The 27,027-nt window shown below is 49.2% G+C and overlaps 1 protein-coding gene and 1 pseudogene across 3 annotated transcripts in view; one reads left to right on the top strand and one right to left on the bottom strand.

Moving 5' to 3' along the window:
- Positions 1–27,027, top strand: part of FSTL4 (follistatin like 4) — a 725,863-nt gene that overhangs the window by 651,659 nt on the left and 47,177 nt on the right. For all 3 annotated transcript variants that reach the window (XR_014838793.1, XM_085014566.1, XM_021084752.2), the window contains exon 8: positions 14,544–14,664. Coding sequence is in view for 2 of the 3 variants with exons in the window: in XM_085014566.1 (XP_084870692.1) it covers positions 14,544–14,664 (121 nt within the window). In the remaining variant the exon portion in view is untranslated. The remainder of the gene's footprint in view (positions 1–14,543; positions 14,665–27,027) is intronic.
- Positions 24,609–25,226, bottom strand: LOC100525913 (nascent polypeptide-associated complex subunit alpha pseudogene; annotated as a pseudogene).

Here is a 27,027-nt window from a genome sequence, read left to right as displayed (position 1 = left end):
TCCCCTGGGTCTGACCCTGAGCTCAGTGCCCCCCTCCCTGGGGAAGCCAGCTGCGTGAGATGCCGTGTGGCAGTGGCGGGGCCAGAGAGCTCTCTTGTCACTTCCCACACGGGTGCCATCCAGCCTGTTGTCTGATACTGGACGTACCAGTCCCGCCTCAAGCAGAGACTAGGACAGATGTAAGCTGCCAGCCGGGCCCAGAATAAGATGAACTGGGGAGGCTCAGTGAGCAGGGCAGGGGAGAGGGGCTGGCTGGGTGCCCCTCCCCCGGGGGGGAGACCCTGAAGCTGGTGAAGATATAAACAGCTTGACCGCCAGGGGTGGGGCATTCCCTGTGGAGGGCAGAGGTGAGCCTGGGGGAAGGGTTGGCTGGAGGGCAGGAGCAGGTGCAGCGGTGGGGGGGTGCCGGGGGGGAGGAAATGAGATCAGCTTGGAGGGCCTGCCGGGGGAGCTTGTTTGCTGGGTGAGGGAGTGTGGATATGAGGAGCTGAGTGGAAGAAGAGTGCTCCCGAGATCTCGTGACCTCCCGGGGACATGTCAGCACTTTGAGGGCCACATCCCGGGCTCCGAAGGCGCAAGCAGCCTGCCCTGGGATCCCAGCGTCACCCCCACTCTGCCTTTAGGACTGAGCAATTTCTTAAACTGACTTCAGTGAATTAATCTATTGGAAAGGCAACATTAGCGGTACATCCTTTCTGGTAGACTCGAGGAATAAAGGGATTGAGTCAAGAATATGTACTGGAGTTCCCGTCATGGTTCAGTGGTTAACAAGCCTGACTAGTATCCATGAGGTTGTGGGTTCGATCCCTGGCCTTGCTCAGTGGGTTAAAGATCTGTCGTTGCCATGAGCTGTGGTGTAGGCTGGCAGCTACAGCTCCGATTCAACCCCTAGCCTGGGAGCCTACATTTGCTGCGGGTGTGGCCCTAAAGAGACCAAAAAAAAAAAAAGAGAGAGAGAGAGAGAGAATATGTACTGGTCCTGGCTTGGCACCAGGGGGGAGGTGGCTCCCCAGAGGTTCATCTCAGAAGATGGAGTGATGTCACCCACGTAGGATCCCGTGAGGATGGCTCATCAGTTTTGAGCTACAGTGACAGGAATGTAAGTTTCAGGCAGAAGAGGGGCAGCGCTGGTCTCCGAGGTTCAGGACAGACCAGCCCAGAATGGGCTGCTTGGCCCCAGAAGGAAGACCTATGGCACGAGTGGTCAGTTCCTGCTCAGAGTTCTAAGGGGCTGGGGCAGAGACAGCTGGCCTGGGCTCTGTGACCCATGAGTGGGACTATCACCAAGGGCCAGGGTGTACCCCAAAAAGAGACCAACTGGGGCTGCTTAGGTGCAACACCATCCCAGCCACCAGCCCTGCCCCACAATGGAGTGAGCCATCATAGGAGGCAGTGAGTTCCCCATCCCTAGAAGCATGCAAGCCCAAGCAGGATCATGGTAAAAGTACTGCTAGCCACAGAGGGCAGCTAAACCCCTTGACCGTGAAAATCCCTTCCAACCCTGAGACTGTAAGGTCCAGCCTTACATTCTGCAGGAACCGTAAGCTAGGGACGGCGCTACTCTCTAGGTCCCTTTGGATGGACCCTGAAGACCATGGGAGAAGCAGATGGGAAGCGGGGTCACTCTGGAGCCCTACCTGGGGCAGAGCTGGGCAGAAGTGCCTTTCCCTCGCTCTTATCACTCGGGGCAGGATCATGTCCTTGCATTTCCCTCCCCCCCCACCCCACCCCGCCCGCCACCCATAGTGAGCATGGCCCGTATCCCACCCATCTCTGCGTGTCAGTACCGCACAAGCCTGGTGGCTGCTGGATGGTCAGATGCTGCGGGAACAGAGCGCTTCATCTTCTGAGCCTACGATGCCCGGGGCTTGTCTGGAATCTTAGCAAGGGAAGGCAGTGTCCTGTTTGAAGAGTAGGGGATGTGTGGACGTGTATGCATGGGCACGTGTGTCTGCGCTGGGGTGCACATTTGTGTGTGCACATCTCTCAAGGTGGGTTGTTTGGCCAGTAGTGATTAATTCAGAACTCGGACAGGCCCGCCTGTGTCTGTCTGAACATTCGCTCTATTTAAAGACGTGAGAAATAAAAGCAGAGGCAGGACTCCTCTTAACGCACTTACCATCGGTTAATTAAATTACTTTGAGTGTTTTCCCCTCCCTCGAACAGGCCTCCAGCACCAACTCAATTGCGTTTCTACTTTTCACAGTGAGGTTAGCCATTTGGGTAATTGTGGGTGCAACTGGAGATTAATGGCCTCGCGTTACCTCCCAGGAATCCCTCGCTGCTCTGGGCAAGTCAGCAGCCTACACACAGGCAGGGCCCTGTGCTTCGCAGAAATGCCCGAGTGAGGGTGCAGGGCAGTGCCAGCCAGAGGGATCCTAGGCTGATGTGTACATGCACGTGCACACACACACACACACACACACACACACACACACACACACACACACACACACCTGCCTTCTGGAGGGAAGGGAGGCAGCGCAGCCTGCTCATGAAGGGCTCTGTGGTCAAAGGGGCCTGGGTTTAACTCTGAGGTCTACCACCTACTAATTGAGTGACCTTGGAAATGCCACCTGACATCTCTAAGCCTCTGTTTCTTCCTCTATGGAAAGGGGGTAAACAATCATTTCTGCGACCTAGGGTTATAGTGAGGATTAAAAGACACACGTGGGAGTTCCCATCATGGCTCAGCAAAAAGGAATCTGGCTAGTATCCATGAGGATGCAGGTTCGATCCCGGGCCTTGATCGGTGGGTTAAGGATCTGGCATTGCCGTGAGCTGTGGTGGAGGTCACAGATGCAGTTTGGATCCTGCATCCATCGTTGGATGTGGCGTAGGCTGGCAGCTACAGCTCCGATTTGACTCCTAGCCTGGGAATCTCCATATGCTGAGGGTGTGGCCCTAAAAAGACAAAAAGAAAAGAAAAAGACGGGAAGCTCTTCCCATATAATGTTCCAGGCTATTATCACTCTCATTTTCATTATTATCATTGTTATTATTACCCCCCGCCCCTGCCAGACAACAGTCTCGACCCCTTGCAGCCCCAGTCCTCAACCAGCAACCAGCGCAGTCTGGCAAGGGTCTCGGTCAGACAGGGGTGTCCCTGTAGTCAGGGACAAGGCCACACTGTCCAGGTCAGCCTGGATTCGTTCAGGGGGATCATTGACCTCCAGCAAGTCCAAGGCTGCCCTGGGTAAGCTGTGGACCTTCTCTGAGCCCGTGGGGGGATCGGGGCTGAGGACGCCCTCCTCGAGGGGGCACTTTCAGGCTAAGCGGGTGTGTGGAAGCCTCGCCCAGTGCCCAGCGCACAGCAAGCGTTCATAAGTGGGTACAGTGAGCAGAGCGCAGCCAGGACAGGGGTAGAGCTGGGTCCTCACAGTTCACTAGGGCTTTTCTGAAGCAGGATCAGATGGGGAGAACAGCCCAGGAGGGCAACCCTAGTGGAGCAAAGATCCGAGATCCATGGGTTCAGCGCCTGCCCCTGTTGGGGAGATGGCTCGGATTGTCTATGTCGGAAAATGAGACGCATGAACAGGGAGAGATCTCAACAAGACTCTTTACTTCTGCAGAAGGGCGCGTGGGTGCTCAAAAAACAGGCAAAAAAGAAAAGACCCTCCCTGTTTATCCCTAAGGCACGCAGGTGAGGTACCTGTCCCCTTCCCATTGCTCAGGTCAGGGCCACAGGCTTCCAGGCTGGCTAATTTGAAACAAATTGTTCCTGGGAGAGGAGGGGGTCTCAGGGGGGCATTTCAGCAGAGCCAAAGGGAGTAACCAGCATTTGCTTTGATAGAAAAGACATTGTTACTTTCCACACCCCCACCTGCCACTCCTCCCACCCCTCCGCAGATGGAGAGGAGGCAGCATCACCACCTTGTCATTAGCAACCAGCTCCGAAACGCTGCGCAACCAGGGGAAGCGGATCAGCCTACAAAACCCAAGGCGGGGAGATTAGAGAGCAGAGAGAGGTGTGGGCCCCCTTTCTTTGTCATTTGTATGAGACATCTTGATTGGCAACAAAATATTAATCACTTTTTCACTGCTCTCTTAATGAGAAGCTTTCATGGGCAACAAAATATTAATTTGTCTTGTCTTATCTGTTAAGAATTCTGTTAATGAATTCAGTCATGGAGCTATTACAGAATGCCATGCTAATGACACATGTAATTAAACTTTTCTGACTTGCAAACATCAAGGATGCCTCGAGCATCAGAATAATATTTGAGCAGAAAATAAATGTACCCTTCTCGCCCGGAGCCCGGTGAGAAGGAGCCGCTCAGATTCCCCAGCGAGCAGTGTCCCTGTCGGGAGCAGTCATGGGTCCCCAGTGTGTACATGGTTGTCCAGACGGCCTACGTGGGGAACCGTGCTCGGACTCCCTTAGTAAGTACCTACAAGTGGCCAGCCCGGTGCCAAAGCGTGGAGCAAAGCCCCTCCCCCCAGCCGCCAACACAGTCGCAGCAGAGCGCAGTGTCGCAGGGTCCAGGGACCTGGTGTACCTCCCCCGCCCAGGGGTGCCTGAGTCTGTGCCATGAGGGACCCTACCTCAGCTGCCCCCAGGGAGCTCTAGGGACCGGGAGTGCAAAGCCCCCGAAGACAGGCCCTCCACAGCAAGGGCAGGAATTGTGCCTCACCCCCCAGCAATGGGCCCCTGCATTATGGTACCTGCTTCTGTCTGTGTGATGAGAAATCAATAGTTCCCCAGAGCTCATGAAGGGCGGCCTGAAATTCGTTTACTTCCTGGCCAACTGCTGGGTTCGTTACTGCAGCAGTCGTAGGTCTTGGCGGCTCCAGGCCTGGTTCTGCGGCCCCCACCTCCACCCTAAGGAGCCCCAGCAGCTGCTCCAGTTCAGGAGCAAAGGGCAAGGGACAGGCATAGCAGTTCCCTGAGCACTGGCTGTGCCAGTCTTGGGCCAGGCTGCTGGCCAGCAGGGCACCTATGCTGGCGTGACAGCCCACAGCCCCTAGGGGTCCCTGTGGTCAGCCCCTACCTGTAGCCCTGTTCTGCTCAGGTAGCAAAGTGCCACGTGGAGGAAGGGCACCCTGTCACTCTCAGGGGCTGCAACCAGAGCCCATGGGGGAAGCTTATCCTCAGGAAGAGCCCTGCCCCAGGAGGCAACAAGACACCTGTCACCGCAGGTACCCGGACAGAAAGAGGACTGACCGAGTTACCCTTTGAGGGCTCTCCGGGCCCCAGGGTCACTCCAGGCTGTGATAAGGATGTCGCGTGGGAGGCAGGGACCTGTGGGACATGTGAATCCTGCACAGAAGCCAGGAAGCTTGCTTTTTCCTCGGGGACCACAGAGCCTCCAACCTCCTGTCTCCCAGGGACTCAGAGCCAGGTTTCAGGGCTGCAGTGGGGGCCCCTCTGAGAGGCGGTGCCATACACTCCCGCCTTCACCCTCCCCTCCATCCTAAGTGTTCCGGCCGTGAAGGAGAGCCTGCCCCACTCCTCACAAGTGGAAGTGCAAGCCCCTCCCGGGCCTCAGCGCCCTGCCCAGACCACACAGCAGCTCCTCAGGAATTGAAGTGATGGTCCCCAAACCCAGTGTGTATGTACACGGTGCCCCAACCCTGTCATCTGCCCTGGCCTCATAACTGTCTTTCTCCCTGTCCCTTATATCCTCAGGGACAGGGGCTGCCAGTGAGGGGAGCAGAAGCAGGAAGACGACATCCCCAAAGACCTAGAACATATCTGACCCCTGAATCCTTGCTGGTGTTATTGCTGATGTTTCTGCCACTGGTGCTCAGGCATTGCCACATCCAGGAGCCAGTTTCTGGGCTGGTGCCCTCACAAGCATCATCGCACTTAGTTCTTATCACAGCTCTGTGAAGCAAGTAGGGTTCAGACTCAGAGGGTTCTGGAACTTGCCAGGGCCTGCACCAGCCTGCACATCTCCACCAGAGCTCTCTGGGTTCCCTGCTCTTAGGACATTGCACTCAGCTTGGCCAAGGGGAGCAGGGCCAGCCTCCTGCTTCAGCCATAACCACTGCAGTGCCCAGGCCCAGTGGACTTGTCCACTCAGGCTGTGGCCCGTTGTGTCTGATGCTCTCGGTCTCATTAGCCCCTGGCCTCTGCCACAGCCAAGAGGGGGCAGAGGGCTCTGAGACCAGCACATGGAATTGTTTGGCCAAGATATTCTCAGGGACAGGAAACATTTTTCTATTATATACTTAAAATTAAAAAAAAAAAAAAGGCCTGTAACAAACCCAGTATATTTCAAATGACTTGAAAGAGCCACTCTTTTTGTTGGTTTTTGCCTTTCACCAAATCTCGCTATGTGGGGCTTTCAGATGTCGGCAGGCAGAGTACAGTGATAAAAGCAGAAAAACAAAATCCATTAGAAGAAAGTATTTGTGGCAGCGCTGGAAGGATGCGTTAAAAGGTTCACTTTTTTCCCTTGCCTAAATGGTGTACAGCCACGAACAAATAACTCTAATGAAGCATATGCTCTCAGCCAGCTCTTCTTTGGAAGTGAGTTATTAAAAAGACCAAAAGAGAATGATTTAGGAGCTCATGACTCATTTAATTTTTATTGTCTTTCTATGAACCAGTCATGAATCCATTGTAAAAAGATGAGAGGCGTTCGATTAGCATGGAGAGCTGTTTGCAACATGCTAGACCGTGGTTGTCGGTTCTGCATTAAAATAATCTCATTAAACGCCTGGGTACATTTTGTTTTAAAGTCTCAGAAAACACTATATTTGAAACACTCCAAGACTTTGGCTGCCCTCTCCAGCTCGTGTCCAAAATATCGGTTGCTGACGAATATCCGATCCTTTGGGATTTTGCAGTGAGCTCAGGCCACCGGAAGACTTGGCAAGACCTGTCCAAGAGACGGAGCCTCGGTGTCCGGGGTACTTCAGCCTGTGGAACTCCCGGGGCCACTCTGCCCTTCCAAGGCCCTCTGTAGCCTTGGCTTTCTCAGTGGCTCCCTCGGGTCACCTCTCTTTCCCTGTAGTGCTGGCTTCAAGGCTTCACTTGTGCTCAGTGACCCCATCTGGCCCCATCTCAAAGGTACAGGCTCCCTCAGGAAGATTCTAATCTAGCTTTCAGACCCTGAAGCCGCACACCAGCAGCTGCCCTACCTGGACTCTGCCCACCCCAGACCCCTCCCAGGGGAGCTCACATTCAAGCTGTTCTCAGGCGTCACCTACTGCAAACAGTACTGCAGGGCTGGTCCTTATATACACCTCTTGGCACAGCGGGGTAAGCAGGTCTGTCAGATAAGTTCCTAGAAGTGTAATGTCTGCATCAAGGCTGTGGACATGTTTTCGGGTTTGAGAGATATTGCCAAATCTCCCTTCCTAAAGTTACACCAATTTAGACTCCTTCCAACAGTGTGTAAGAGTTTTAAATGTCACATCAGGACAGAATTCCTGATGGTAAGCCTTGTGGGTCCCTGGAATGAGCCATGGAAGGAAATCGAATCAAATCCACCCTGGAGGGTTTCAGGAACAGCAAGAATACCATTCAGACTGTGAGTGTGTTCCAGGTTAGAGGAGCCAGGAAGGGCCTCTTGGCCTGGGGATGGTGGTGTAAGTGTCTCTAGGCAGGGGTGCAGGGTCCCCAGATGGAGGCAGCACATTCAAGAAGGTCTGAAACTTCAATTGACCCCTGCAGTGCAGTCTAGCACCTGAGTCCCTTCCCATGGCAGCTGGGCACACTGGGCTGATCAGCTAAGGATCCAAAACCCCATTCTGGGACCTCAGGCCTCCAACTCCAGAAGCCCTCAGGAGCCGCCACTCATCCACATAGTTCTCTGGAGTCCTGTCCAGTCAAGAGGTGCCTGCCCTCTGGCCTCTGGGAGTAGACAGGCTGAGGGGTCAGAGCAACGTCTCTGGGGCAAGCCTTCTGGTTACAGGTGCCCAGGCTCTGTGTGTCCTCAGACACTCAAGCTTGTCCTCAGGTCAGATGCTCTGCATCCACACAACTGGGTTGGAATCCACCCATTTTAATTTTGGAACCAAGTACAAAGTTAGAGACAGCAGTTGACACAAGACTGCCCTCACTCTGACACCAACTGCAAGTTGGGAGAGGTTCCCACAATGGCCTTTGGATTCAATAATTTAGCTAGAAGGACTCACAGAACTCACTGAGATTGTTAGACTCATGGTTATGGTTTATTAATGAGAAGGAATACAGATTAAAATCAGCCAAGCGGAGAAGCCAATAGGCAGAGCCCAGGAGGGTCCAAATGCAGAGCTTCCATTGTCTCCTGGTAGAGTCACAGTTCCCAGCATGGATTTGTTACAATCTACCTATCAGGGAAGCTCACCCATGCCTGGTGTCTAGAGCTTTCATAGAGCTCGATCGCATACCACCTGCATGGCTGACCCCTAGTCTGTAGCCCCTCAAGTGGCAGAACGGGTACCTTGTGGCACAGAGGTCCCATTGTAAATTGCATTGTTAGCTGGCCTGGCTTGCCCAGGCCTAGAGTTCACCTCCCAATAGCTGAGGGCAAAGGGCAGACCACTCCCTGGGTAATATTACTTCTTGGCTTCCTTTCCCTGTGGCTCTGCACAGTACTAGGCTGACACACCTCCATTCACTCAGCCAACACTAGCTGAGCACCAGGTACACACTAGGCACCAAGCCACACAATGGGGACAATAAAGGGGCACACAGAGAGACACGGAATCTCCCCTTTGGCACTCACAGAACTGGAGGAGACTGATCACATAAACCCCAGTCAGCCAGTGACCACACACTCCCCACAGTCCTGGGGAAGCCTGGAGCCCCCCTCGCTGTATCTTCTCCCTTGACTGTGGCTCCCTGTGCTGGGCTGGGCCTGGGCGTGGGCAGGACAGACCCACCCTGGGCTGCTCATGCCAAACAAGACTGTTCACAGCAGCCCTCCCCTGGGGGCTTGGCAACCACTTAGGCATTGCCTCAAGTTGCAGGGACTCCTGTTCTAAGAGGACTTGATCAAGAGTACCGCTAGTTCTGCAGGTCCTCAGAGAATGGCAAGTCTCTCCTCTGAGGAGCTAGAAGCAGGGGTACCAGCATGAGAACCCCATGGGGGTCCAGGGGCTCAGCTGCAGAAAGAGTGGTGGGTTGGAACGTGTGTATACGGGTGCTCGTGTTTACTGCATGTGTTCATGAGGATGTTTGCCTGTGCTCACCAGTGATGCATCTGGTCCTTGCTGGGTCTGGATAACAGATGTGGGTGATTGCATGGATGCAGACATCTCTGAGCTCCAGCCATCACCAAGGCACTGCATCGCTCAGTGTTTGAGTCCATTGTGTTCGAACATTCATGCGGGTGAGATGCAAGTGTTATGAAATTCTTGAGACCGGGTCAAACCAGCCTGGGGGGAAAGACCCTCTCCTTTACTCCATCTTCTCCAAAGAAAGCCAAGAGTGCTTCTGGAAAGGGCAGAATTAGAAAAGCTCTGAATAGGAGTTCCCGCCGTGGCACGGCAGAAACGAATCTGACTAGGAACCATGAGGTTGCGGGTTCAATCCCTGGCCTCACTCAGCGGGTTAAGGATCTGGCGTTGCCATGAGCTGTGGTGTAGGTCACAGACACAGCTTGGATCTGGCGTTGCTATGGCTCTGGCAAAGGCCAGCGGCTACAGCTCCGATTAGACCCCTAGCCTGGAAACATCCATATGCCGCGGGTGCAGCCCTAAAAAAGACAGAAGACAAAAAAAGAAGAAAAAAAAAAAAGAAAAGAAAAGCTCTGAGTAAATGCCTCTAAACTAAATTTTAACATGTAGCATTGACAGTACCATTAACCCAACCTCTAAAGTCATCTGCAGTCCCTGTTTAACACTGAGTCACGAAATAGCTCTGATGGCTCATTTTGGTTTCACTTAGACCTGACTCACATGTATCACTGTGACAACCTCCCCCATCTTGCCTCTGCTTAAATATTGTTTAATACTTAAGTCTCGTTTAATTACTTTGTTTCTTAAGGGCAGATACTTAGAAAAGAGCTTTTGAAAAGGCAAAAACCGCATCTTTAAGTAAGATCGTCTCTGTTCCGAAGACAGATGTGCATCAATACAAAGAATGGTCTCATCTGGCATCTGTTTATTTCTGGAAGGAACCTGGATTTTGTTAATACATTTCTATGCATCAGAGCAAAAGAGGGGGGAAAAAAGCCATCCATAAAAAGACAATTACAGAGATGCAATCAAGCATTGATAACAGTATTCAGTCACATCTCAGAGAACCTTCAGGAGAGGAAGGATTGCAGGTTTAGTTTTAAGTAGTATCTTATAAATCAATTTTTAAAGTAATTTCCTCACATCCAATGAGGTAAATTTGATTTCTGTAGCCAGTATTCATGTTCCAGAAAACAACATGCACTTTTTTTCTAAAATTATATGATGCCTATTGTTTCAGCCCAGAGACATTATTTTATTTAGCACAGAGTCCGCTTCTCTCCAGAGCCCCAGTCACAGGCTGGTAATGAGACAGGTGCTTAAAGATGAGTCATAAGGCATCCAGCAGCCCCTTGGCCTTGAAGAGCAGCCACACATCCTGCTGCACCTGAGTGGTCACCCAAGCGATATGTCTCTGCTCCCGGGAGCGGCGAGAGAAAATAGACAGGGGTTAAGTGAGTCTGCCGGGGCTCACAGAAGCCCTGAGCACAGTCTGGGATCACACACATGAGCTCTGCCTGCCCCTCTGAGTTGAGCCCTCCCAGCGTACCCAGGCCTGAGGATGCAGCACGGAGATCGAGACGGGGCGAGGAAGCGGGGACAAGACTTGAGACCAGCTCTTTGCTTCCCCACCAGCCACTTTGTTTGGCTGTGTGATGGGCAGCATTTGGGGGCATGGAAAGGCAGGAGGTGGGCACCTCCATTGTCAAACCCAAAGAACCGGAACCAGGACGTGGCACCTGCAGAGAGCCTAGCTCAGCACTTTGTACAGTCTGCTCAATGAGTATCTCCTGAGGGTCCACTCTGTGTCGACCCTACGCTGGGCACTGGGGATGCAGCCGTAAGCATGGGACTCCAGGGTCCCTGGCCTCCCGCCGGGGCTTACCTTCTAGTCGGGGAGACAGGCAGCAAAGAGTATGCTCAGTGATAGTAAGTGCCAGCTGCCCCATGGTGGTGATGGATAACAATTGAGCAGACTGGAAGAAGTCAGAGCAAGCAGATGAATAGTCTCGGGGTGTGGGGACAGCAGGTAGAAAGTCGCTGAGGAGGCGGGATGCCAGGCATCTTAGAGCAACAGCCAAGGGCCATGGTGCTGGGGAGGAACGAGCAGCAGAGACAGGAAGGAGACAGGGTGGAGAAGGGACAGCCGGTCATCCCTGCAGATCCGCTAGGGCTGTGACCTGAGCGCGGAGGGACATAGCTGGCTACAGTGTGGAGGACAGAGGGCAGAGGGGCGGAGGTGGCGGTCCCACCATCCCAGATGAGACGCTGGTGCCTGGCGCACAGTGGTAGCAGCGGAGATGGTGAGAACCCATCAGACTCTGAATCTAACGCGCAGGAGAGCTCTGCTTTCTCACCCCGTGGGGACTGAGCTTTCAATTTGCTTTGTGGTCCTCAGGGTTTTTTCTGAGGCTTAAACCAGGTTGAGATACATCAACATCCCCAACACACCGTTCGCCTGTGAAGGCTGCGAGCTGGTGCTCTTCCTGGGCCTCTTCATCTGCAGGAAGCACGGCCGGAGGAAGGCTGTGGTCCCCATGACCGCACAACGCCATCAAGACGACAACAAGAGCAGGAGGTGCCAGAACCTGAGACTGGCTTGAAGCGCCTCCTATGAGGAAAGGCTGAGGGTATGAAGACGCCTCAGGAAGGCAGCATGGAAGGAAATGCCAGAGTTCCCACCATGGCACAGTGGAAACCATTCCGACTAGTAACCATCAGGTTGTGGGTTCACTCTCTGGCCTCTGGCCTCTGGCCTCACTCAGTGGGTCAGGGATCCAGCATTGCCATGAGCTGTGGTGTAGGCTGCAGACGTGGCTCAGATCCTGCACTGCTGTGGCTGTGGTGTAGGCCCGTAGCTGTAGCTCCAGTTCGACCCCTAGCCTGGGAACCTCCATATGCTGTGAGTGCAGCCCTAAAAAGCAAACAAACAAACAAAAATACAGAAAGAAAATGCTAGTGGGTCCCTCAGCACCAGACTCCCTGCAAACAGCTCTGGTGTTGGCCCTTTGGGATGGTGTCTGTCCTGGAACTGACCAAGGAGGGTGTTTAGGGGCCCCCCACCTGGGGGACCCCAACCAGCAACCCAGCCTTCTTTCAAGATGCCATTCTGCCACTGAGACTCCAACCAAAATGTATTTTCCTGCAGACTTACACTTTGAGATAGGAAACAGCTTAGATTAGAAATAGGTCAGCCCAGAATCGACTAACCATTAACTTTTCATAAGCAACTCCGGTATGAACTCTTGATGACTCTGTTATGACACAGGACAAATCAACTATCTGGTGTTTTATTTTTATCATTGAAGCTTCCACCAAGTGATGGGAATGGGGCTTTTTAAAGCTGAGCAACGTTTCGGAGATAGCTCTAGAAGAACCAGCCGCCTTCTCCAATATTTTCCTCCCTTGGGAGCACTTCTGGGTATTTTTTTTTCCTCAATCCTGAAAGCAGGCTGCGTGCATCCATGCTCCACCTTCCAGCCTGTGGAACCTTTCTCAGGCCTGTATCCTCATTGGGTTAATTAGGCAGAAAGCCTCGTTAAAGAACTCACAAAGGTTGTGGCCAGGCCTCTGGAGTGTGAGCACGGCAGAAGGTCTGCATTTCAGGGGAGCAGGAACACAAGTACAAAGACCAGAATCTGCCCGGTGGCCCCTGGCCAGTCCTTGTGCCACACTGACCCCTGGCCTTCTGTCCCTTCTGCCACTGGATTGCTTCTGTGGAAAGCAGAAGCTCAGCAAGGGCACAGGGGTGACGGGAAGGATGGTTTGATGTTGTCTGCAGGCGGTCAAGAGTAGTGCTGCATCTTCTGTGAGTAACAAGAAAAGTAGTACCCACACATGTCAAGCTTCCCACATCATTAAACGTACCCACGGGCATTCTCTTGCCAGGTCTTCCCAACACCAGGTGAGGCTGACGGGGCCTATGCATCATCCACAGCTTACAGGTGGGGAAACTGGTACCCAGAGGGACAGGTGGACATTGCTCAGTGACAGAGTTCAAGCTAAAACCTGAGTCTCCTGAATGCCAGCCCTGGGCTGCCCCATCGGTCCTCACAGCCAGTACCGCCCAGCCCTGTTTCTTATGAGTGAGCCAGGACCTCCTCTGTCCCATCAGCTCTGAGCACCGCACTTTGGAGATGTTTGGTAGCTAAAGCTAAACCTGATGGACGTCTCCCTGAACCATGGAGTAATTCCATTCCCCAGCATGTCTGCAGTCAGGGCCTTGAGGGGCTGGTATTATGCCAGGTTCTGCAGGAGAGGAGGCAGCTGACTAGAAAGGCCCTGGGGGCATGTTTCATGCCCAGCGCTCCCCAGGGGGCTCTGACCATCTCCAAGCCCCCTTGCCTTCATCCCTGCCCTATGTGCTGGCCAAATAGGATCCCACATTGTGAGGCTGCAGAGGTCAGAGGAACAAGTCTTACTGTGCCCTTTTTCATGGAACTCCTGGCATCAGCCGCTCTGGCTTCTCTTTTATATTCCTGCCCTTGTTTTTTGTGTGCCCTCATTTTCTTGAGTTCTATTTCCCTTCTCATGAATTTTCTGTATCTCTGCAAGCTGCCTGAAATTATTTGGGAATGAAGGTGATAACTAAGCCAGTGGTTGGCAAACTACAGCCAATTGGCCAAATGTAGCCACCACCTTATTATTTTAGTGACATTCAATAATTTCGGTACTGGTATGAGTACTTTCTTTTTTTTTTTTCTTTCAGGGCCACACCCACAGCCTATGGAGGTTCCCAGGCTAGTGGTTGAACTGGAGCTACAGCTGCCAGCCTATGCCACAGCAAGACGGGATCTCAGCCACGTCTTCGACCTACACCACAGCTCACGGCAATGCTGGATCCCCAGCCCACAGAGTGAGGCCAAGGATCGAACCTGCCTCTTCACTGATGCTGGTCAGATTTGTTTTCACTGCTCCATAAGGGGAACGCCTGGTTTGGCTATTTTTAATCTACAAGGCAAAGTTGAGTTGTTGACAGAAACTCTATGGCCCACAAAGCCGAAAATATTTGCTGTCTGGCCCCTTAAGAAAAAGTTGGCCGACCCTAAAGGAGGCCGCCCTCTGGGGCTTCTCAACAGGTGAAGAGCCCAGGTAACCAGCCAAGCAGCCGCAAAATGAATAGGAGGGGCAGGTGAGCCCGGTTGTAGAAATGAGAGGGCGTGGCCTGGGGGAGGCGTTCAAGGGGGGGCCTCCCAGAGAAGGTGAAGGAGGCCTTAAAAGGATGGAGAGGGTCCAGGCAAGCCACACAGAAGAGAGAAGGGGATTCTGCTGCCCAGCGCTGCAGGCGGCTCTGGCTGAGCAGGGTGGGAGCGGACAGACAGGAAGTCGCTTGCCGCTGCAGGATTTCTGTTCTCCTGCAAAACCGGAGACCTGGCTATCATTCCCAGCCTACTCCAAAGAGAAGCCAATCTTGTCTTCCTTGCCCGCAGGACTTTGGAGAGGACGACTCCCTCTACATCACCAAAGTGACCACCATCCACATGGGCAATTACACCTGCCACGCCTCCGGCTACGAGCAGCTGTTCCAGACCCACGTCCTGCAGGTGAATGGTTAGTAAATGGCTCCATGCATGTCGTCCCCCCAAACGGTTCCCCAAATGCTGCTGAGAACAACCCTCTGCCCCTCCTGCCTTCTGTCTTCTTAAAGAAATACCCCGACCCCGACGTATCCCACCTCTCCTGCAAGTAAAGGGGAGGGAGGGGAGGGGCACAGGGCAGAGTCCGCCCACTCATTTCCGGCTCTGGCTTCACCCAAAGCCTCTTCTGACGAAATGTGTCCGAGTGGGAAGGGGCGAGTCATTTAAGCGGGTCGCGCTCAGCAATTCTGGCAGGCCCCTGTTGAACGCGGAGTGGGACCTGCAGGTGACGTTACCAAACCACACTTGCGAGCACCCACCCACCCCCAAGAGGTAAAACCAATCTACTGATAACCAGGTTGTGGTGAAAAAAAGTGTAGCATTTATCGCAGGGTGGGAAGCAAGGACTTCAGGCAGCTAGTGCTTAAACGACCAGAGCTCTCCAATGGCTTTAGGGGAAAGCTTTTTTTCGAGATTTTTTTTTTTTTTTTGCTTTTTAGGGCCACACCTGCAGCATATGGAGGTTCCCAGGCTAGGGGTCCAATCAGAGCTACAGCTGCCAGCCTACCCCACAGCCACAGAAACGCAGAATCTGAGCCATGTCTGCAAACTACATTACAGCTGAAGGCAACACCAGATCCTTAACCCACTGAGCGAACCTCATGGTTCCTAGTCGGATTCGTTTCTGCTGTGCCACGACAGAAACACTTTTTTTTAATTTTTTTTAATTATAGTTAATTTATAATGTGCCAATTTCTGCTTATAGCAAAGTGACTCAGTCATACACACATACACACACACACGCACATATTCTTTTTTTATATTGTTTTCCATCATGGTCTATCCCAGAAGATTGGATATAGTTCCCTGTGCTATATAGTAGGACCTTATTATCTATCCACTCCAAATGTAATAGTTTGCATCCACTAACCCCAAACTCCCAGTCCGTCCCAGTCCCCCCTCCCTCTTTGCAACCACAAGCCTGCTCTCTACATCCATGATGTATTTGTGTTTTCTGGTTATGGTTCATTTGTGCCATAGTTTTGATTCCACATATAAGTAGTATCATATGGTTTTTGTCTCTTTCTGACTTACTTCACCTAGTATGAGATTCTCTAGTTGCGTCCATGTTGCTGTGCATGACATTATTTCATCCTTTTTATGGCTAAGTGGTATTCCATTGTGTATATATACATCTTCTTTATCCATTCCTCTGTTGTTGGGTTGCTTTGGGTTGCTTCTATGTCTTGGCTATTGTGAATAGTGCTACTATGAGCATAGGGGTGCATAAATCTTTTTAAATTATAGTTTATGCCCAAGAGTGGGATTGCTGGATCATATGGTAGTTCTGTATTTAGTTTTCTGAAGTACCTCCATACTGTTTTCCATAGTGGTTGTGCCAATTTCATTCCCACCAACAATGCAGGATTCCCTTTTCTCTATACCCTTTCTAGCAATTGTTATTTATAGACTTATTAATGACGGCCATTCTGACAGGCATGAGATGGTACTTCATTGTAGTTTTGATTTGCTTTTTTCTAATAATTAGTGATAGTGAGCATCTTTTCATGTGTTTTGGCCATCCATATGTCTTCTTTGGAGAAATATTTATTTAGGTCTTCTGCCCATTTTTTGACTGGGTTGTTTGTTTTTTGTTGTTGAGTTGTAAGAGTTATTTGCATATTTTGGAGATTAATTCGTTGTCAGTTGCATTGTTGGCAAATATTTTCTCCCATTCTGCAGGTTGTGTTTTCAGTTTTTAATGGTTTCCTTTGCTGTGTAAAAGCTTGCAAGTTTGATTACGTCCCATTGGTTTATTTTTGTTTATATTCTATTGCTGTGGGAAACCGACCTAAGAAAGCATTTGTGTGGTTGATGTCAGAGAATGTTTGCCTGTGACCTCCTCTAGGAGTTTTACAGTGTCATGACTTATGTTTAAGTCTCAAAGCAATTTTGAGTTTATTTTTGCACATGGTATGAGGTTGTGTTCTAGTTTTCATTGATTTACATGCAGCTTTCTGGTTTTCCAACCACCACGTGCTGAAGAGACTTTTTCCCATTTTATATTCTTGCCTCCTTTTTCAAAGATTAATTGACTATAGGTGTTTGGGTTTATTTCTGGGCTTTCTATTCTGTTCCATTGATTGATATATATCTTTTTGTACTGATATGACACTGTTTTGATTACTATAGCTTTGTAATATTGTCTGAAGCCTGAGAGAGTTAGGCATCCTGCTTTTTGTTTTGTTTTGTTATTGTTGTCGTATTTCCCGCTCAGGATTGCTTTGGCAATTCTGAATCTTTTATGGTTCCGTATAAATTTTTGTATTGGAGGTTCCCATTGCGGCACAGCGGCAACGCATCTGACTAGTATCCATGAGGATGCGGGTCTGATCGATGGCCTCATTCAGTAGGTCAGGAATCCAGCATTGCCATGAGCAGATACAGCTTGGATCCTGCATTTCTCCGCCAGCTCCAATTCATCCTCTAGCCTGGGAACTTCCATGTGCCACAGAAACAGCCCTAAAAAGCAAAAATAAATTTTAAAAAAATTTTCTGGATTGTTCTAGTTCTGTGAGAAATGTCATGAGTAATTTGATAGGGATCACATTAAATATGTAGATTGCTTTGGGTTGTATGGCCATTTAATATTAATTCTTTCAATCCAGGAGCATGGGATATCTTTCCATTTCTTTGAATCCTCTTTAAGTTCCTTCATTAATGCTTTATAGGTCTCAGCATATAAGCTTTACACCTCCTTGGTCAGGTTTATTCCCACGTGTTTGTTTTGTTTTGTTTTTGGTGCAATTTTAAAAGGCATTGTTTTTTTATATTCCTTTTCTATGTCATCGTTAGTATACAGAAGTGCAACTGACTTCTGAATGTTAATCTTTTTAAATTTTATTTTATTTTTTTAATTATTTCCCCAATACAATTTTTTTTCTACTGTACAACATGCTGACCCAGTTACACATACATGTACATATTCTGTTTTCTCACATTATCATGCTCCATCATAAGTGACTAGACATAGTTCCCAGTGCTACACAGCAGGATCTCATTGCTAATCCATTCCAGAGGCAATAGTTTGCACCCATTAACCCCAGGCTCTCAATCCACCCACTCCCTCCCCCTCCCCCTTGGCAACTACAAGTCTCTTCTCTAAGTCCATGATTTTCTTTTCTGTGGAAAGGTTCATTTGTACCATATATTAGATTCCAGATATAAGTGATATCATATGGTATTTGTCTTTCTCTTTCTGACTTCACTCAGTATGAGAGTCTCTAGTTCTATCCATGCTGCTGCATATGGCATTAGTTTGTTCTTTTTTATGGCTGAGTAGTATTCCATTGTGTATATATACCACATCTTCCTAATCCAATCATCTGTTGATGGACATCTGGGTTGTTTCCAGCTCTTGGCTATTGTGAATAGTGCTACAATGAACATGCAGGTGCATGCATCTTTTTCAAGGAAATTTTTTGTTCGGATATATGCCCAAGAGTGGCATTACTGGGTCATATGGCAGTTCTATGTCTAGATTTCTAAGGTCCCTCCACACTGTTCTCCATAGTGGCTGTACCAACCTACATTCCCACCAACAGCACAGGAGGGTTTCCTTTTCTCCACCCCCTCTCCAGCATTTGTTCTTTGTGGACTTATTAATGATGGCCATTCTGACTGGTGTGAGGGGGTATCTCATGGTAGTTTTGATTTGCATTTCTCTAATAATCAGTGATATTGAGCATTTTTTCATGTGCTTGTTGGCCATCTGTACATCTTGGAGAAATGTCTGTTCAGGTCTCTTGCCCATTTTTCAAATGGGTTGTTGGCTTTTTTGCTGTTGAGTTGTATAAATTACTTGTATATTCTAGAGATTAATCCCTTGTCCATTGCATCATTTGAAACTATTTTCTCCCTTTCTGTAAGTTGCCTTTTTGTTTGAAGGTTAATCTTATATCATGTTACGTTGCTAAATTCATTGATCAGATCAAAGCAGTTTTTGTGTGGAGTCCTTCAAGTTTTCTATGTATGGTCTAATGTCATCCACATTTAGTGACACTTTGACCCCTTCTCTTCCAATTTGGATACCTTTTATTTCTTTCTCTTGTCTGATTGCTATGGCCAGGACTTCCACTACTATGTTAAATAAAAGTGGTGAGAGTGGGCATCTTGTCTTTTCCAGATTTTAGTGGGAATATTTTCAGCCTTTCTCCATTGAGTATTACATCGGCTGTGGGTTTGTCATAAATGGCTTTTATTATATTAAGATATGTTCTAAGAAAGGTTTTTAAAGACAGGGTGAGGGAGGGGTTGTGGGTATGTAAATCGGCTTGGGGACATCCTTCTGATCAGTTGGTGGTGAGGTACCAGGAGTCAACATCATCAACCTTCTGGTTCCAACCATCTGGGGTCTACCTGCTTGTGGGCAGCATACAATTAACTTCTCTCACCTGGTGGGGCTTTCAGTATCTACAAAACAGCTCAAAGAACATTAATATTATCTATAACCCTTGAGCGGGAACTAAAAGTCCTTGACTTTGTTGAATGTCTAAACTATTATTATTTTGTCTTGCTTGGCTCTTTTTCATTCTGCATTTTCTCACGTCTCTGACTAAATTTATTCTTTGGAACTCAGAGAAGGCCTAGGAATCTAAAGTTTTTCTATAGACAGGAGGCAGGCAGAGGAGGATATGGAGGGGGTGGAGGGTCTTTGCTGGAAGGGGCCCATGGAGTCTTGCTCACTTACGGTGTCATGGTGATGGCAAACTGCTGTGGTCTTGATCCAGCGAGGAGCAGATACTGTTAGGAACACCCCACTCTTCCTCCAGGTGCTGTGGATCAAAGCACCTGTCCAGTTAGAAGGTTTTGCTTCCTCCTACAGGGGTTGGTTCCCATGTCCCTCCTTGAAGGGCTCGAGGAGCCTAAGCTTGGACCTGGCTAAATAGAACTACAGCAGGATTAGCAGGTTTTCTTTGCTTCTCACAGGCCTCTGTGTTACCAGGACTTGTAGAAACTGAGAATTAACCCCTCTTGATGGCCACATCAACAGTTACAATAGCCAGTGTTTTCTGAGCACTTTTTCTGGCCAATTTCTAGGCTAACACATCACATAGACTCTCCCAATTGGTATATTAACCCACTTTATGGATGAGTCCCTAGATGAGATTACTTACCTGGGGCCACACCACTGGTAGGTGTCATTCTAGACCCAGGGCTTGTGCTCTGCCTATCACTCTATTGTCCACTCCAGTCATTACCAAAAAAACAAGCCATCAGAATGCCATGGCAGATCAGCACCCCAGGGAAATGAGGTGTGTCCAGCCAACCACAGCTGGCATCATTGCTGTCACTGAGCAAGCCTGAGCAAAGTGTCTGTGCCTCAGGGAATAATGTGAAAGCTCCACGTTAGCCCCAGCTCCTTTGTGCCCGCTGCAATCCAGGGCTTCTGCTCTGAGATAAAGTGTCCATGGCGTTGAGAATGATTACATCATGAGATTCATGTCACTTACTGCTGGGATCCCATGGGACAAGCCATTTAAGGAAAAGGGAATGAGCTCAGCTTACCTCTGCATTTGTCCTATAGAATGTTTTAGAAATTTTTATATTCATGTGTGCCTATGCCATATTTTATTAGTACTTCCCTTGAGCTGGCACATACTTAATCCTCTGGGGTTTGTGGCTGTGCTTCTTGGCTTGAATCCAGATTTACAATGAAGTTTCTGGATTTCATCAGAAATGACCCAGGGGTTCCTAGTTATAACACCCCCTGGGTGAGCCATCCCAGGCTGACATTCAGAGGCCAATGTGATGTACAGCCGGAGGGCAGTGTCTAGGCTGCTCCCTGAGCAGGGCCGCCCCAGGGGCAAAGCGTTTGCTCTGCAGCATGGAGAGGGCTTTCCATCTATAGCTGGCAAGTGGCGCCAAGCCTCGTACAGTGTTGGCAAATAGGTGGTTGCAAAACACCTCCACATGGTTTGGCTCAGGTCCCTCAGGTCCTCAGACCAGCCTCAAAAAAGGGAACTCATCCAGCATTCCCAGACCTTCAGTCCATCCCTTCTCATCCTGCCCCCACCTCATAACAACTGAGGGCACACGGAGAGGGCTTGATCCTGGTGCCCTTCACTTCCTTCTGAGCAAATACGTGGAGAGGTCAGGAGGGGATCTACCTGCCCAGAAACCAGCGTAACTCAGAAGGGGCTTCTGGAAGACACCTGATTGTCTTAAATACCTTTAATACCTTAATGGCAGGTCCACAGTGCTAGCAGAGCCCGTCTGCCTCATGTCCCCCCAGAATTCTGAGACAGAGCTCACACTGTGGATAAGCCAGTTCCTCCCTCCCGTTCCCAAGTCCCAGAGCACAGCGCAGGCCCACGGGTACCAGGCGATGTTGCTGGGCTCCAAACAGAAACTAGGCTGCTTCCTGTTGCTACTCCAGGTGGGAAGCAGCCTGTGCAGCCAGCTCTGCAGAGTTATGTTCACACCTCCCCACCCACTCCCACTCCACATACCCACCAGCCCAGCCTTTGCCAAAGAGGCTGCTTCGGGCCCAGGATTGTCTAACAGCAAAACCTCCCCACTGAGATCCAGAGAGAGCCCCCTTGGGATCTATTTCCTAACTGTTGAAAGATTTAAGACTTCGCTTCCAGCCAGAGTACTAGAGTCAGAGGCGCACTCTAGGAGTTCTGTATTTTGTGGTGAGTTTTCTACCTCATTATATGGCTCACTGCGCTTTGCTCCATGATGGCTGGGCCATTTGGGTGGGCCTGGCCCCAGGAGCTCATGAAGTCCTTAGGCTGGGCTGATCCCCAGGCCTTCGAGGGTGGCATCTGGTTCCATTAACCAGCTCCCTCCTGGGGGCACCACACTAAGTAGGCCCAGTGTTGCCGCCAACGGACACGAGTCCATTGCCTGCTGTCCAGGGAACAAGAGGTTTTCAGAAAATTCCAGACATGAAGCTTGCTTTGTGGACTGAAAGGGAAAACCAGCCTATCTTTGTGGGAAGGTGTCATTGAAGGTAGAAAAGTATGCAAGACCCACTTAGAAGAGGAAAATTGACTGAATACCTACTAGACATCGTCCTTGTTTCACAGATGAGAAAACTAGGGCTCAGAGAGATGAAATGATTTGTCCAGAACATGCAGCCCTACCGTTAGTAATGGCAGAATGGATCTTGACACCAAAGCTCAGACTCTTGATGCCCTTCGTGCCCCATCCCCTACCCCACCCCAACCAGGACATCGCATGGGTGCTGTTGGAGAATCCAGATGTGGGATGCAGGTGTGGTCCATCGGCAGGTCAGTGTCTCTGCTGTAGGGGGCACACTCTGGGGGACAAGGGACAGGAACCCTGCCTCGTTGATCCTTGGCCCCTGGTGCTGAGCTCAGGCCTGGTCAGAACACACTGGCCTAATGAGTATATGAGGAAGGACCCACAGCATAGACATAAGGGCAGCCCCTGCCTGCATATTGCTGTGCCAATTTCCAATGCCACGCTGATTCCCAGGGGAGGCCCAGGAGTCTGCACTGCTGTGGAAAACTCACAGAGGCGGTGGGCGTGGGGAGCATACAGGCAGCAGCTTGGTGTCAGGAGCTTTGGGGCAGGAGGACCTGGGAAGGCTGAGAAGGTGTTGACGGGGCTGACACAGAAGGAACGATGCCTCCTAAAGCATCTGATGAGGAAGGAGGGAGAGGGTAGTAACAAATGCATCTATGGGATTTGTTCCATTCCGCCATTCATCCTAAGTGTGAGTCAAAAGCGAGAAAAATGTCCCTGAGCATCAGACACATATCCTATCTCATCAGGCCTATAAAGCAAGAGGTACTGTTGTTATTCCCATTTGACAGGTGAATTTACTCGCCTAAGAGTGTGCGTCAAGGAAGTACCAGCACTAGGACTTGAACCTACGTCTCTCTGGCTCAGGGTTCCTGTCTTGACCCTATGACAGAGCTTGGGTAGATTTCACTGGTGCGGTTGCCCGACTATGCTGTGGGGTTTTGGTCCCCTCTTGGCCGGGGAGGCAGCCTGTGGCTTACTGAGCTGAGGCCGTGCGCAGGACACACAGACAGGGAGCGATGTTCCATGGTGGTCGTTCCCACCAGCTTCTCCTCGATCAGAAGGAGGACAGGAAGGGGCTCAGAAGACTCCCGGTAAATGGCAGATGTGCTAGGGAGGGAGTGTGTGGTCGGTGGGCCCAAGAGACAGGAGTACTCAGGCAAACAGGAGCTGAGTGGGGGCTCTTCCACCCAAGGCCCAGGGCAGACCCCAGCTGGCAGCACCTCTGTCATAGGGTCAAGACAGCAACTCTGAGCCACAGAAACTTAAGTTCAAGTCCTAGTGCTGGTACTTCCTGGACACACAGTCATAGGCGAGTAAATTCACCTGTCAAATGGGAATAACTATAGTACCTCTTGCTTTATAGGCCTGATGAGATAGGATATGTGTCTGATGCTGGGGAAATGCCTGACCAGATAGAATCCAAAGTCCAAGATGGGACAGATATGGGGGAGATTTTGTTGTGTTTCAAGCCGTATTTACCTGCTGTTGGTGGACACAGATGGCCTGAGCTGGTGGCCCTTCAGAGAGCCTCCAACCCAATACTCAGATGGGAAAATCAAGACCCAGAGGAAGTTGTCAAGCCAGGAATAAAGTACGGACTTCTCCCTGGAGCTGCGCCACTCCCTGGTGGCAGAGGCGGGACCCCATATGTAGGCTGGGCCACCATCTTCTGGGGCTTCTCCATCGACCTTGGCGTGGTTTGCTGGGGGACTCTCCAGGCAGCTACTTCCTCTCTCAAATTATTAGTATAACTTCCCCATAGACCAGGCCTCCCAGAGATGAGGCCCAAACCCTGACATGATTTATAGCTTCATGCAAACCTCCCACGTTGCTTCCACAGGAAGGAGCACAAAGTTCAGACATAAATGATTAATCCATTCAATTAAAAAACACCCTCCACCTCCCAACACTTCAGACAAGCAACGCTTCATTCCCAAAACACAATAATAATCTCCAGATCTCCTTACTACTCCAGCTTGGTACCTTTGTGTACCTGCCTCTTACTTAGGACATATGTATGCTGCCTTTCACCTTGGAGATGATCGATGTTTGCCAAAGAAAATAGGCCTTTGTGTTCTGTATTCAAATGTTTTCACGGGAAGCTTTTGCAAACTTAAAAGGAAATGAATGTGTTTACCCAGGATCTATTCATTTCGAATGATTTGTAGCGCATGAATTAACACAAAAGAAGAGAGGGGATCAAGGCCCAAGGAAAACAGTTGAGTCTCTGCCCTTTGCTGACCGGAAGCTGCATCCCCACCCCATCCCCACTCTAGGGGGATACACAGTTTCTCATTCTCTCACAAAGAAAATCTAGGACTTCTTCTGACAGGGCCCCAGCCAAGCTGGGGGCCAAGGGTACCAAGGTCTTGGACGCCTCCCTGCCCAGCATCTCCAGGAGCTCCGGGCAGAAGGCTGGATCCTGGCTGCAGTTTTCACTCAGAGCCCCAGGCCCTTCCCACACCAGCTGCAGTCGTAGCAATGCCTCCTCACATGTGCGGACAGCTGGTCCTGGAGGCAGTGGCCAAGCTCCCACCCAACTGATGGCGTGATTTTTTTTTGTAATAAATTATATTGGAGTATACCTGACTTACCAGTGTTGTGTTAGTTTCAGGTATACAGCAAAGGGAATCAGCCCAACCTATACATATATATCCATTCTTTTTCAGATTCTTTCCCCATATAGGCTATCACAGAGTATGAAATAGATTACCCTGGACTGTATCCTTGTTACCAATCAATTTTTTTTCAACAAGAAGCCATAACTTTATTAATGATAGGAAGAGTACAAATTTCAAAGCACACTGGAGTTACTCTTTTGAAACACCAAAAAATTAAAAAGGGCCCTCTTTTCAGATGGTTATAATGTTAATTCTGTGATAGCATTTACAATATCATAACTGTTGTTCTTCAAGGCTCCGACTGCCTTTGCGCTAGACACATTCGCTTGTGACATGACCAGTTCTTTGTCCTTAATTTCCACACCTGTTGCATCAACCTCTTCCTCGTCACTCTCCTCTTTACAGTTGGACTCTGTTTTCTTAAATGCTTGAGACAGCGTCACCTTGAACTTTGAATTTCTCAGCAGCTGCTGACTGTGCTTGCTAAGTTCTCGATCTTGGCTTCCCCAAAAGCTATGTAGGTATCTGAAGCTGGGCAGTTATTCACATCTGGTTTTGTGATGACAAAGAGGATGGTCTTAGATTTCTGGATAGCAACTCTAGTAACCCCTGTAACCTGCTGAAGACCCAGTTTGGACATAGCCTTCCGTACCTTCTTTCCACTCTGGCTCTGTTTTGCTTTACTGACTGCTGCTGCCAGCTGGGCTTGTTGTGTAGTTACCTGTGTAGAATCCTGTTCCTCAAGCTCTGGTACTGATTCATCACTGTCAGATTCTGTTCCAGACCCTGTCTCAGCCTGGGGCTGTGGCAACTCCTGCTCGATAGCAGGGGTGGTTTCTGTGGCCTCACCAGGCATTGTGTGCAGGGAACGCAGAACCAAGATGGTGGCAGAAAGAGCGAGCAAGAGCGTGACCCAAAGCTGTTGCAGAGGGAAGCCTGGCCCAATCAATTTTGTATATAGTAGTGTGTAAACACTAGTCACAACCTCCCAGTTCATCCCTCCCCCCACTGTTTCCCCTTTGGTAACCATAACTTTAGTTTTAAAAATCTTTGAGTCTGTTCTGTTTTGTGAACAAGTTCCCCTGTATCATTCTTTATTAGACTCCACATATTAGTGATCTCATATGATATTTATCTTCCTCTGTCTTACTTCACTTGGTATGCCAATCTCTAGGTCCATCCCATATTGCTATAAATGGCATTATTTCATTCCTTTTTAATGGCCGAGTAATACTCCATTGTGTGTGTTTGTGTATGTGATTGTGTGTACATCAAATGTATATGTGGGTGTGTGTGTGTGTGTATATATGTATGTGTATACATATGTATGTGTATATATCTCAGATCTTTTTATCCAGTCCTCTGTTGATGAACATTTAGGTTGCTTCCATGTTTTGGCTATTGTAAATAGCGCTGCAGTGAACATTGGGGTGCATGTCTCCTTTCCAATTACGGTTTTCTCCAGGTATATGTCTTAAGAGCGGGATTGCTGGATCATGTGGTAGTTCTGTATTTAGTTTTTTAAGGAACCTCCACACTGGACTCCACAGTGGTTGCACCAACCTACATTCCCATCAACAGGGTAGGAGGGTTCCCTTTTCTCCACACCCTCTCCAGCATTTATTGACTTTTTGTTGATGGCCATTCTGACTGCTGTGAGGTGATATGTCTCATTATAGTTTTGATTTGCATTTCTCTGATTCAATTAGTGATGTTGAGCATCTTTTCATGTGTGTTTTGGCCATCCATATGTCTTCTTGGGAGAAATGTGAATTTGGATCTTCTGACCATTTTTTGTTTGGGCATGAGTTGTTTGTATATTTTTGAGATTAATCTCTTGTTGGTCACTTCATTTACAAAGGTTTTCTCCCATTCTGTAGGTTGTCTTTTCCTTTTTATAACAGTTTCCTTTGCTGTGCAAAAGCTTTTAAGTTTAATTAGGTCCCATTTGTTTATTTTTGTTTTTATTTTCATTACTCTGGGAGGTAGATCCAAAAAGATACTGCTGTGATTTATGTCAAAGGGTGTTCTGCCCATTATTTTCCTCTGAGTTTTATAGTATCCAGCCTTACACTTAGGTCTTTAATCTACTTTGAGTTTATTTTTGTACGTGGTGTTAGAGACTGTTCTAATTTCATTCTTTTACGTGTAGCTGTCCGGTTTTCCCAACACCACTTACTGAAGAGGCTGTCTTTTCTCCATTGTATATATATTCTTGCTTCTTTTGTTGTAGAGTAATTGACATAGGTGTGTGGGTTTATTTCTGGGCTTTCTATCCTGTTCTTCTGATCTATATTTCTGTTTTTGTGCCGTATCATACACTTTTGATGACTGTAGCTTCACAGTAAAGTCTGAAGTCGGTAAGCCTGACTCCTGCAGCCCCGTATTTCTTTCTCAAGATTGCTTTGGCTATTTGCAGTCTTTTATGTTTCCACACAAATTTTTAAATTTTTTGTTCTAGTTCTGTGGGGAAAAATGCCTTTGGTTGTTTAATAGGGCTTCTTTGAATCTGTAGATTGCCTTGGGTAGTATATTCATTTTGACAATGTCAGTTCATCCAATCCAAGAGCATGGTATATCTTTCCATCTGTTTGTGTCATCTTCAATTTCCTTCATGAGTGTCTTACAGTTTTCAGAGTACAGGTCTTTTACCTCTG

This window comes from Sus scrofa, chromosome 2, assembly GCF_054392235.1.
Source record: "Sus scrofa isolate SSC_HxYL_T2T_F1_AM1 chromosome 2, Sscrofa_HxYL_maternal_Yorkshire_Landrace_v2.0, whole genome shotgun sequence".
NCBI lineage: Eukaryota > Metazoa > Chordata > Mammalia > Artiodactyla > Suidae > Sus > Sus scrofa.
This window is presented reverse-complemented; position numbering and strand designations above follow the sequence as displayed.